General features: G+C 34.9%; 2 protein-coding genes across 2 annotated transcripts; one reads left to right on the top strand and one right to left on the bottom strand.

Moving 5' to 3' along the window:
- Positions 1 to 5,365: 5,365 nt before the first annotated feature.
- On the top strand, positions 5,366 to 7,501 carry LOC113724223 (ubiquitin-conjugating enzyme E2 20-like). Its single transcript, XM_027247148.2, has 6 exons — positions 5,366 to 5,820; positions 6,342 to 6,369; positions 6,492 to 6,719; positions 6,816 to 6,879; positions 6,992 to 7,051; positions 7,160 to 7,501. The coding sequence occupies exons 1-6, from the start codon at positions 5,693 to 5,695 to the stop codon at positions 7,201 to 7,203; spliced, it is 552 nt and encodes a 183-aa protein (XP_027102949.1). The 5' UTR covers positions 5,366 to 5,692; the 3' UTR covers positions 7,204 to 7,501.
- Positions 7,502 to 8,087: 586 nt separating this feature from the next.
- On the bottom strand, positions 8,088 to 11,642 carry LOC113740207 (uncharacterized). Its single transcript, XM_027267741.2, has 5 exons — positions 11,217 to 11,642; positions 9,380 to 9,519; positions 9,148 to 9,268; positions 8,561 to 8,701; positions 8,088 to 8,247 (listed from the first exon to the last, which is right to left on the bottom strand). The coding sequence occupies exons 1-5, from the start codon at positions 11,619 to 11,621 to the stop codon at positions 8,164 to 8,166; spliced, it is 891 nt and encodes a 296-aa protein (XP_027123542.2). The 5' UTR covers positions 11,622 to 11,642; the 3' UTR covers positions 8,088 to 8,163.
- Positions 11,643 to 12,336: the final 694 nt, after the last annotated feature.

Genomic DNA, 12,336 nt, shown 5'->3' with positions numbered 1-12,336 from the left:
AGCCACGTAGGAAAGAGAAAATAAGAAGGGATAAGTATGAGAATACGACTTTATTATATATATATATATATATATATATATATATGATTACTCCCTTAACGTTACATCTCACTTACTTTACTTTCAAGACTAATGGTTAAATTTAATGAAATGTGTTAATTCAATTGAGAATACATATTTAACCCTTGAAATTGTTTTCACATTTCCCGCATATACTATAGCATTATTATCAACTTACATTCTAAAGTTATTTTTTATGCAATTTATCCCACCGTTAAACCAATTTAGCAAGTTAAAGAATTTTAGAAGAAAGTACCCTCCTCCTTGTACAATAAAAATAGTAAAAAATTTAGAGTGACTTTTCTTCTTTTTAGTTTTTCTTTTTAGTATCAAGAAAGCAAATTCAAAACATTAATCTCTTTCTATTAATGATGAAAAAATTAGAAATATAGAAGGGGGAGAGAGAGAGAGAGCTCAATTCTTTTTTTAAAAAAATATTACAAATAAAAAGAATTCAATATTTTTATTATTTTAAAATTACTTTACGTTTTTATGTACCTTCAAATTCCAATCATAATCCCAACGATGTTAAAGTAATATGATAATATTATATTCATACTTATTTTCTTTCTTTGCAAAATGTAATTTTCTATTTCCCTCTCTCCTATCTCTTTTTCTTTTTCTAATTTGGAAAATTCTTTTATTTTTATGCTTTTGGAACTCTTAAAGTGAAAAAAAGGAAGAATAATCATTCCAATTTTTATTTTTAATTATATATAAAAAAGGTAAATAGATAAAAAAATTTTTGAATATATTAGTTAGGTTAACGGTGGGGTAAAATACCTAGAAAATAATGTTATGGTGTAAATTGATTGTATCACTATAATTTAAAGGGATAAAGTAATAATAATAATAATAATAATGTAAAAATGCTATAAAATAAAAAGATATTTTTGTTCAAAATTTGTTAACATACTGAGTTGAATTACTTATGAGGTTAATGTGATAAAAGATAGTATTAGGGTAGTAAATAGATAGCAGTAATATAATTTAAAGAAGTAAAGTGGTAATAACTCTAAAAAATAAAGGTGGGGAGGAGAGGCAAACTTGCAGCCAATGGAACTTGCGAGGACCTATTTGCCACGGGGCGCCCGTTGCATCTTGGTAGGTTGAAGCCTAGCAGCGGCTAATTTCTTAGATTATACATAAAATAAAAAAAAAACAATCCACCAAATGCACCTCTAATAGGGTGAGTTTCTCAAACTACTCAGCACAGCCGCATAATAAATTAAAATTTTTTTTTTGAAAAAGTCAGCAAGATCAAAAAGTAACAAAGTCCTGTCGCAAGGCTGCAGAGGTGGACGTGCCCAGTCAGCACGTCCGCGCTGGTCATGGCAGCCTTTGCTTTTTGTATGCATTGGCCTTTGATTTTGGTAGTCTTTTTGTATGCATTGGCATTTGATTTTAACAATTTTTTGAACTTAAGCCAATAAATTGAGGATACGATTTTCATCAGAACATGGAGAATTAAGGGCAAAAAAATTTTATTTTTATTTTTATTTTTTTATCTCTAAGGCCGCATTCATGGCGAATTGTGTTGTGACCCTCTTTTCCATGGTATCTGAGCATTGGTACGTAGCTATTGGTAAACTTTTTTTTATTACTGCTGTCCACTTCACTCGTCCTCTAACACGTCACTATTATGGAGTCATTTTGTCATTTGTTTCAGGTATATTATTATTAGCAAGCAAAATAAATATTACTATCCACGGAAAGTAAGTAGAGCGAATAAATACGAAGGAACTAGTTCAAATCAGCTTGATTCTTGGTTAATCTCGTCAAATTTTAATTGAATCTTGACTTCTCGATTAATCTCGTAAGCCCCTACCGCCGTTAGGGCCGTTTTGAGTCAAATTGGTGAAACCCTTCTTAAACACTCCATATATGTGCCTATGGCGTGTATCCAAAGAGCGCATCACTTTTAATTTATCATATCAATCCACGCACTAATAATTATTACGTAACTTTACATTTATAAGTTTTCCCGATTTAACTTTATACTTTTAAAATATTAATACCGAACTATAAATACATGTTAAGACCAGGAAAGACATATTAGACCAAGAGTTGCCAAATTTCCTCAAAGCAAAACGAGGAGCATTAAAATTTATTCCCTTGATTAATATGCCTCTAGAAGAAAAGCCCTGATTGTGTGAATCTTGACTATAAATTGTGGGGAGAATGTTAATCACCGCAAACTGTAGTTGGATTCTAACTGACAGTAGTATCTTGGCACAATTCTTTCATGCTGCGCCAACATGGAGATACGATTTGTTGGAGGACTTTCAGTGAAAAGTGAGCAGGGAAGAATAATAAGAGAAGAGAAGGAACTTGTTCCTTGCCCAGATGCCAAGGGAAGCTAGAATTATAACCAATCATAACAGTGTGCAATATTTTATGTCCAATTAGATAATGCCTTCGAACGACAACCATTTGGCATTGGCATGTGCAGCACTCTACTACTTATGAGCAATTTACTGCACAGCATTTATTAAACTCTCTTGCCCCCACGGCACTTTTTGGCTTTTGGCAGTTGAATTATTATGGGTCATTTCTTGCGCTACCGATTGTAACATCCAACCTCTTCAACCCGAAAGTCTGTCTTGCATATAGAGCCATCATTTAATGGAAATATTATAGTAGCTTGAATTGGGCTAACCTCTTCAACCTCTGCTGGTCATGGCAGTCTTTTTGGTCGGGCGCGGATGTGCCCAATCAACATATCCGCTCTGATCATGGCAGTCTTTCTGGTCAGCAGCAAACGTGCTGATTGGGCACGTCCACGCTGGTCATGGCAGCCTTTTTGGTCAGTCGCGATCGTGTTCAGTCAGCACGTCCTCCCTGACACTCACTGAATTTTTTGCAGGGGTGGGATTTTTAATTATGCGGCCGTGCTGAGTCAGCACGATACGTATAGTTTGAGAAAAGTAACCTGTCAGAGGTGCATTTAGCGGTTGTTTTTTTTAAATATAAATATTCTAAGAAATTAGCCCATTTATTTTGATCAAAACATTTATGACCACTTTAGTACATGGGCCCAATACTAAGATGTTCATTTCGCATTGACTTTAGTAATTCTAAGATGTTCATTTCAAGTTTACAGTTTGATATGCATTTTAGGTAATATATTGACTTTTCTTCCATTTACATAATCACATCAAGAGGAGGGGTACAAACGTCATTTCCTATTGTTATCAAGTAGATAACAAATGACCATTAGGTGGACTCTTAACAGTCATAGCTTCAAAACACTGGTGCATCATCCATTACGGTTAAAAATTACAACATTTTCTACATAGCCAACAGCACACAAAGTCACTTTTGATGTCCATCTTAGTTTTACCCATAGGATCAAACATCGAATGGCTCCACTTATTTATTCATGATTTACAAAGTCAAAGGTAATCGGACCAGTGAGACTGTTGTTACCCAAGCCTAAATACTCCAGACCTTCCAAATGAAACAATGACCTTGGAATGCTTCCGGTGAAGTTATTGCTGTTGAGGTCGATGTGAAACAATTCTGGGTAATTCATCCAGCACTCAGGAATTTCTCCTGATAGAGAATTCTCCCGAAGCTTTAAATACCAAAGTCCTTGATTTTCATTCTTCACTTCACACAAAGCCTGAGAGAGACCTCCTGAAATTGAAGAACTCGATCTTCTTTCTTCACTTCACACAAAATGTGAGAGATGCCTCCTGAAAACAAATAGTTGGAAATTAAGTTCTAAATATGTCAATCAATGATAAATTAATTGGGTGTGTAGGCAATTGAATGTGCTTGATTGTTGTGTGCATATAAACCTTTTGACAGTTTTAGAGATATTTGAACTGTTACCATAAAATTAATTGTGAGAAAGTTTCACATGGACCTATGATGGGTTGAATAACCAAGAGGGAATAGCCATTGAATATGTTTGACTATAATGCACATATAAACCTTTAGTAATTTCAGAGATATTTGAACTCTTACCATATGGAGTTGATTGTGAGAAAGGTATATAGATCTCAATGATAAGTTGAATAGTCAAGGTGGAATAGTATCTGAAATTCCCGTGAATATGACAAATTCAAACCCTTAAGGATTTTTTGTGATCGAATCCATGTAGGAAATTGGGGACCCAGCTTCCACGAGCCCAATCCAAGTGCTTCAAATTGGGCACGAGGAGTCCAACTTGCACTTACTTTTAAGGTCAAGGAGTTTCCAGATGCATCAAAAATCCTTAAAGCTGTCAGATTATCTAGGTGGCCCTCACTCACAACGCCTTCTATTAAATTATCAGCAATAATAAGCTCTTCAAGTTTGGGAAGCTGCCAAAGACTCTCAGGTGAGTTTTGTTGTGAGATACATACCAGGACTCCAAGGATGACACAGTTTTCCTAAATTTGATGGAATTGAACCAGATAGAAAATTATAAAATAGCGAAAGTTCTTTGAGTTGGGTACAGTTGCCAACTGTGCTTGGAATTGGACCATTCAAGTGATTCCCTTGAAGGTTGAGAGAAATGAGATTGTTAAGATAGATTGCTAAAGTAGAATTCAATAATTTTCTTACAAGTGCAATTCAATCATTCAAAAGGAAGAAAATCCCTCGTCTCCCTTAACAAAATTTTATCTCATGTTTTATCTCATCTTTCTTTAGCTATGATAATGGGATTTTATTTCTTTGGTTGATAACACTCCGTTTTCTTTATGGACTTTTCCAGAATTTTTCAATCAGATGAAGTGCCATTTCTCTTTGTACATCAATTATGCATGGAGACTGTAAGTCTTGTAAAAACTTTCTCGGGCTAACTTTCTTTAATTTTCATGTCTAGATTGTTTGTATGCTGTTCTATATATGGATAGATTATCTTAAAATAAAAAGGATATATGATGAAACTGTTAAAAAAAAAAAGAATAGGACATTATAAAAAAATATATTATCATTTATTCCTATACATCTAATAGAGGAATTTGTGTCTCTTTTATTTATATCGCATTACTTTCCAGTTCTTTTTTTGCATAGGAAATAAGAATCATATAATATTAAGAATTTTTATAGGAAATAAGAATTGATATATATCCAAACAAAAAAGGAGCAAGCCACGTAGGAAACTACTTACCGTCTCGTTAAGCCACGTAGGAAAGAGAAAATATGAAGGGATAAGTATGAGAATACGACTTTATTATATATATATATATATGATTTTACAACGGAATAATAACCAAGAAAACTATTTTTCAAAAAAAAAAAAGAATAAAAAAAAGCATAAAAAACTAGCCGTTACGAGAAAACATCAACCAAACCCCACCGCCGCAGCTCTTTTAACGTTCAAAATGTTTTTTGGATTCTTATGTAAAACTCAGACAAACTCTCACATTTATAAACATCTCTTCACACATTTTTTTTCTGCATCAGTCCAATCTCTCTGTCACTTTCTCTCTAAGCAAGAATCAATAATTCATCATCATCAGAAGAAGGGGGCAGCCCCTTTAATTCTCACTAGCCTCTTCTTCTTCTTTGACGAGATTTCTCGAAATTCCGGTTTGATTTGTTCAGAATTTTTGGAACCCTTTATATTGATTATTGTTTAAGCGTTGAGAGGTCGAATTTTTTGAGGTGTGAATAGTAAGGAATCAAGGAAGAAGGGATGACTACCACAATGAACAGCGAAAGCAGCAATAACAGCAACACCCCCGCGGCTGGTCCGGTGATGACGTCATCCAAGCAGCCAGTGCAATCTGCAAAGAACGTTGATACTCAATCTGTTCTCAAGAGGTACATTTTTTTAAAAATATTTTTTAGGGTTTTTATTTTTTGAATACGTGTGTAAAGAAATTTTGAATTTCTTGATTTGGGATATTAGGGTTTTGATCCCCTTAGAGTTAATTTAGGGGATTTGGTGTCTGAATTTGTGGTTTCTGTTTCGATTTGATTTCTGGACACGGGTATTAGGTGAAAGAAATAAAACGTATGACATATTTCTAAATGTGTTTTCTTGGTCCTATGCGAGTCTATTAATTTAGCTTGCGTTATTTGGAGGATTTTTACTTTCTAATGTCTGATTTTGATTTAGCTAAGATCCTCAATTTTTGATATCAAACTCATATCCTGTTTGTTGTTTTCTCACTGTTACCTTTTCAATTCTGAAATCTAAAGCTTAATTAGTCTAGTTGGTTATGAAAAATTGTCAATTTGATGTCTTAAAATGGACAGAATACGTCCAAGGAAGGGTTTTTATGTATAAAGGAGTTGTTTATGTAACTGATGCTTGAACTTTTTTTTCCTCGTTAATACAGGTTGCAATCTGAACTGATGGCCTTGATGGTAGGATCTCTGATCCCTTTTAATCTTCCATTCGTGCTTCCATTTAGCAATGTTGTTGTTCTCTGTTGTTGGCTCCTTATTTGGTTGAATCTCTTTCCTTGACTCTGTTGATGAATGTACAGATGAGTGGGGATTCTGGAATATCTGCTTTTCCCGAGGAAGACAACATATTCTGCTGGAAAGGAACAATTACTGGTAGCAAAGATACCGTGTTTGAGGGCACTGAGTACAAACTATCACTTTCCTTTCTAACTGATTATCCATTCAAGGCTCCAAAGGTCAAGTTCGAGACTGGCTGCTTTCATCCAAATGTTGATGTTTATGGAAATATATGCTTGGACATACTTCAGGTATTAATAGAGAAAGTTTCTACATAACTCTACTATTGTCTCAAATTTTGCCTCAAAATTGGAAACCTGATTAATCGATTACATTATCTGTTCCAGGATAAGTGGTCGTCAGCTTATGATGTGAGGACAATTCTGCTCTCCATTCAAAGCCTGCTGGGAGGTAATCTTACTTGCCGTTGATCGTAGTTTTGCAATCGTTTTAAGAATCACGACAATTCTCTGATTTTTTTTTCTTTATCATTAATATAACCTGTGGATATTGCTAAATGCAGAACCGAACACAAGCTCACCTTTGAATAATCAAGCAGCAGCACTTTGGGGCAATCAAGCAGGTACATTTTTCTGAGTTCTGACCATATTTGTATATATCTATGAATTGTCTTTTATTCCTCGAATTAGCAATGGAAATTCTTTAACTGAATTCTGTTTCTGGTTTGCAGAGTACAGGAAAATGGTTGAGAAGCTTTACAAGCCTAGCTCCTAGATTTCTCATTCATATCGCCAAGCCCTGCAGGGTCCAGCAAGTGAAGAAGCTGTCAGCTGATCAATGATAAACTCTCTGCTTTCTTTGGAGAGGAGGAACGTGAATTGATATTGTTTCTTCATGTTTCTGTGATTCCTTCTCATTGTGTTTTCCTTTTTTTTTTCCTTAACAGCTGTTGTACTTTCAATACATACAAGACCAACAAAGATAGTTTGATTTTGATAATTAGTAGATGGCATAACTGATTTGTCCTCAAGTTGAATGCAGTAAAATGCAGAGATTTTTTTATATCCATCAATTGTTGTTTGTATTCCATAATCAAATTTGATGGGATGCATCCAATTTTGCTGTCCTAGGGCTTTGTATGCTGCTTGTTTAATTCATTGGTTATTTGTATTGGTGCTCTCGTGACCAAAAAGATGAACTAATGGGCCTTTTGGATTTTCTATTATTGAGAAATGCTTGTTAGACCTAATACAACACATTAAAGATTACATGGTTTTGTTTATTTCTACTACCATGCATCTGGGTTTATATATACATATATGGCTTTATTGCTTTTTGTATTCTGAAAGTATTTGGCATTTATGAAGCTCTTGCCGGTTAAAAGATGTGTTCTCTCTCATGCAATATCTTTTGAGTTAATTGACTAGGAGCTCTTAACCGAAAGCATTTTACACAATTATATTGACTTGTTAATTTTTATGCAGAGCCCTCTAGCCTACTTTTTTTGCTGACTAATAAATGCAAGATAAGCTGAACATTTACAGAAAGAAAGTTTCATAACCGCAATCCAGCATAATTGTTGTCAAATGTCATTTTGGAAATTTGAAGTTTCGTAAGTTTAGGATTGATATGAACTAACATAACAAAGTACAAAATATGCAGGAAATACATCAAACAAAATGACTCTGAGAACAGAAACTGGTAGGCTGCTTAAAACCAAACTGAATTGCCAAGTTAGGATTTAGAAGATGTAAGCTGCCTCACATTGAACTTGGCCAATTCCTTGTACTTCTCAACCAACCCAATCAAGCAAACAGTCTGCAAAAGGCACAAAAGCAAATTATTCCATGAAGCATAAATCACAATCACTTTTGGACATGAGAATGTTGAAAATAACTCAAATTCAATGCAACTATTAGTACAAAGTAATCACTAAGTCTTGTAGATGCAGATCAGCAACTCATTATCCGAATAACTAGTTTCCTTTATAAAGGAACTCTGTCCTCCTTACAGAAAGAAATTTTCACAAAGTACTTAAAAATTTCTGATCATGCAGCTTTTCATATTATGTACAGTAGCATTTCCAGGACCAAAAAAAAGCTACAAGAAGCCGTGCATGTGCATGTCTTACCTTGACAATTTGGACAACAATATGTATATCAGGATGGCTAAGATCAACTTTATGTGGTGAAGGAACAGATTTTGCGACTGCATCGATGATTTTTGCTCTATCAATACCAGTATTTGCACGGGCTTCATACAATACAGCGAACTGCAAAAGAAGATTTATAATGCCTTTTTGCTCAGCCAAAGAACAGGGAAAAAAGAAGACATAGTACCAAAAGTCAGGCCAAATATAGCAGTTATTGGTTGGATAAATTGCAAAGAATCAAGTAAAATCAAACTCAATCGCCCCTCTCCACCTTTAAGTACCTAAGTAGGATACTTGAATAATTAACACACCAAAACTTTAAAGCAATGCAGGTGATAGTAGAGGAACCCAAATTCTTCTCCAAGTAATAGACTGAATAACATCTAAAGGCCAAACCCAAGGTCATAAACTAGAGATATAAAGTAGAAACCAAGTACAATTGGAAATACATCTATGAGCTACAAGAATATTTTGATAGTTTACTTAATGGGGTACAGACGCTCAGGTTTTGAGCATAGATTATAAAGCAAGGGTGTCATTAAAAAGGAGACAAAAATCGAAGCTACCTTGTGGGGATTCTGAGCTTCCACTGGAAAGTATTTTGCAATAAAAGGTTTAATTGCCCTTACAATTTCCTCTTCTGACGCATAGCAGCTTAATTCAATGGGCAGCACCCTTAACATGAATCTGATGCAAGCCAATGCAATTTGAACCAGATAAGATACTTGATACTAGTTTGCATTACAGCACAGCAAGCCAATTAGCAGAAACAGTTAATGAACACGCGGAGAAAGTAACCTAGACATGTGTTTCCGGGTTGAAGCAAGGGAAGTCATCATATACTGCACAATATCCTTCGGGTTCGGATCATCATCCCTCTTGCGCATTTGGACAAATACAACACCATTACAGCCTGAGTCAAGGTTGCTGAATCGTCTCTGTTTAATAAAACATAAAAAAAAACCGAAAAAAAAATGTTACTGCAAAATCAGGATGGATCACCAACTATTTGAAAAAAAAAAAGACCGAAATCTCAGGACCAAGATTTTTTGGTCCTAGAAAGATGTAGCAAATTAGTATACTGATATATTATTGGGGGCAGTGTTTCATTCTTGTAAACAATGTCTCTTCACAAGGCCTGCCAAGTGTCATGCGATGGCCATGTGCAGGTGACATCTACTAGTATATTAGCAGCCAAGCTACAGCTATATTGTTCAACAAATGCAAAGCCATACAGAAGAAACATTTCTTAAAATCAAAAGATCAGCTATCAGAAGAAACTTGACGATTCACTCAGAGATCAAGTTCATACAAGCTTGAGTACAAACAGAAGAAATTGAAAGTGAAGAGGCATCATAATACACTCAAGTACAAGTAGAAGAATCTTCAACTACATATTCATTTCAAACATGTTTTCACATTTTCCGGGTAGCTTTTAGCATGTCTCTTATCATATGTCTCGGGACATCAATATGAATTGGGTAACAACATTTATAAATCTCACTTTTGCACCAGCAATGCAGGCCTCAAACACAAGAAAAATGCTAACAAATCAAAGTTTTATTTTTATGCTCGTTTTTCACTATTCATTTGTAACCTGACAATCTTATCTAGCGAAAATCATAATTAGATTGTCAGAGTTATGCCATGTCATGTAGAATGCACTTAAAAAATTCTTAGCAGAATCCATACAGCTTCTGAAAATCTCAGAATGAGGGAACAAAAGAACACATATAAGAAGAAGATAAAAATCACCTCACACAAATCTAAAACCACTTCACCCCCTTCAATTCTTGGATTATGTCATTTTACACCTACTATTTACCATGTTACGGGTCATAATCAAACTCTAATTTCTCTCTCTTTCTCTTTTTCAATTCGTCGTACCCAGAAGAAAATCAGCCTTTCCATCTCCAAATGCAGCCCTTCTCCTTTTTGCTTTGGGCACTGCCACTGGTTCCACTGATAATATGGAAGTAGTAGAGATATATACATGCATGTGACTGTGTGTGCATGAGGGGATTTTGAAGAGAACAATGGTGGAAGAGGTGGCCACTGGGCCAAGGGGGAGGGTGGTGATGGGAGAGGGCAGGTCATATAAGATGGGTCTACTTATTAAGATGAAGATATTGAGAAAGAAGGGATATTATGGACATTCTGCAACCACATTTCATAGATGTATGTAGAGTTTGACATAAAATTTCTCCAAAGAGATAGTCTCCAAAAGAAGTTGAACGTTAAAATGACATTGACCTAAGGGTTGAAGCAGGAAAATGGGGCAAGTTGTATTAACTCTACCACATTCTAAATGACTTGTGCTAGTTCATGATGTTTAATTAGTTTGGAACTCTTTGAGACTGTCCACAGATAAATAAAGGAGGCCCAGGACAACAGAGCATGAAGTTATGGAATTATGCTCCAGTTGATACATGTGCTTTTACAGAAAGATAACTCTAAAGAGCTCATGAAGACATCGAGAATCCAGTGGGGAGAGTAAACAATTAAGTTATGTCCATCGTTCTTTTGGTAAAAGAAAGAAAAACAATTAAAAAACGGAATGCATCAACAAAGGCATTCTTCCCAAGCAAAGAGTAAAAGATCATAATTTGCAGCTTCACAAGTGATTTCTACTTACCTTACTTTTGTCTCCCAACTCAGCTAGCTCAGCTTCGATCAATTTATCAACTGATTTCTCCTCCATCTTAGAAGATGCAAAATTTGGGGACCTTGATGAACTTAATTCAACACACTGCTTCTTAATTGGCTGCTCTCCAGCTTCACCTTCTTGAATTTTATGCTTCTTTGTCACTTCCTCCTTATTCTCTTTATGTTCTTGTATTTCCTCTTGAACAGATGAGTTGTCCTCGTTCTGAGGCCCTAGCTTTTCATCAACTAGAGTTTCAAAATTAGCATCGGTTATATTATCAGTAGGTAAATCTTTCTCCTCTGTGCTCCTATGAATGTTATTGCCAATCCCATCATGATCTCCATCTTCATCCTCACTACCATCAGAGTATACAAATTTAGTTTTCTTATTCATGAATTGCTTCTTGTTGTTTATTCGAGCCTGCCCCATGCACATACTCTTCAAAGAACTGCAGCAAGCATGATTATGATAATTCAATTAGCTCAGAATAACATGATAAATAAGTAATCCCATGGGGAAAAATAATAACAAAAATAGACTTACTCAACAAAAAAATGATCAAGGAATAGAAAAGCAAACAATGATTTTAGATTTCAAACGTTAAAATAAGATAAATTGCACTAACCACGAAATGCATTTGAACAGACAGTTGAAGCATTAAGTTTGAGATGATTTTTGTGTTGAATGTCTCGAAACCATGCATAGCAAACATTTAAAGGGAAAATGAGTATGCCTAAGCCCAACTAGACAAGCGATATCAAGACAAGATTGAGATGTTTTAATAGCATACAGGACTGGGAAACAGCAGGAAATATGGTGCAACGCATAAAAGAAGGCAGAGAGTCTCCAATAAACCTTCCCCACAAACCACCCGCGCACACAACCCCCCCCAAAAAAAAACTCCAAACCTCTTAGAAAACAGAAGAAAAAGAAAAGTTTGATTAATAATTGAGCAACCAATTAAATGAAAATAAAATTCTAATTAAGAAGGATAGGTAAATCAGAATCCTATCTCTTTGACCCATTCTAATTCTTTTCAAATTTTTAAGGAAACAAGCAAAAAGATTTTATTGGTACATTTCCAGCTCAATTTACAAAGTCTAAATTA

This window comes from Coffea arabica, chromosome 1c (genome assembly GCF_036785885.1).
Source record: "Coffea arabica cultivar ET-39 chromosome 1c, Coffea Arabica ET-39 HiFi, whole genome shotgun sequence".
In the NCBI taxonomy this organism is placed as follows: domain Eukaryota; kingdom Viridiplantae; phylum Streptophyta; class Magnoliopsida; order Gentianales; family Rubiaceae; genus Coffea; species Coffea arabica.
This window is presented reverse-complemented; position numbering and strand designations above follow the sequence as displayed.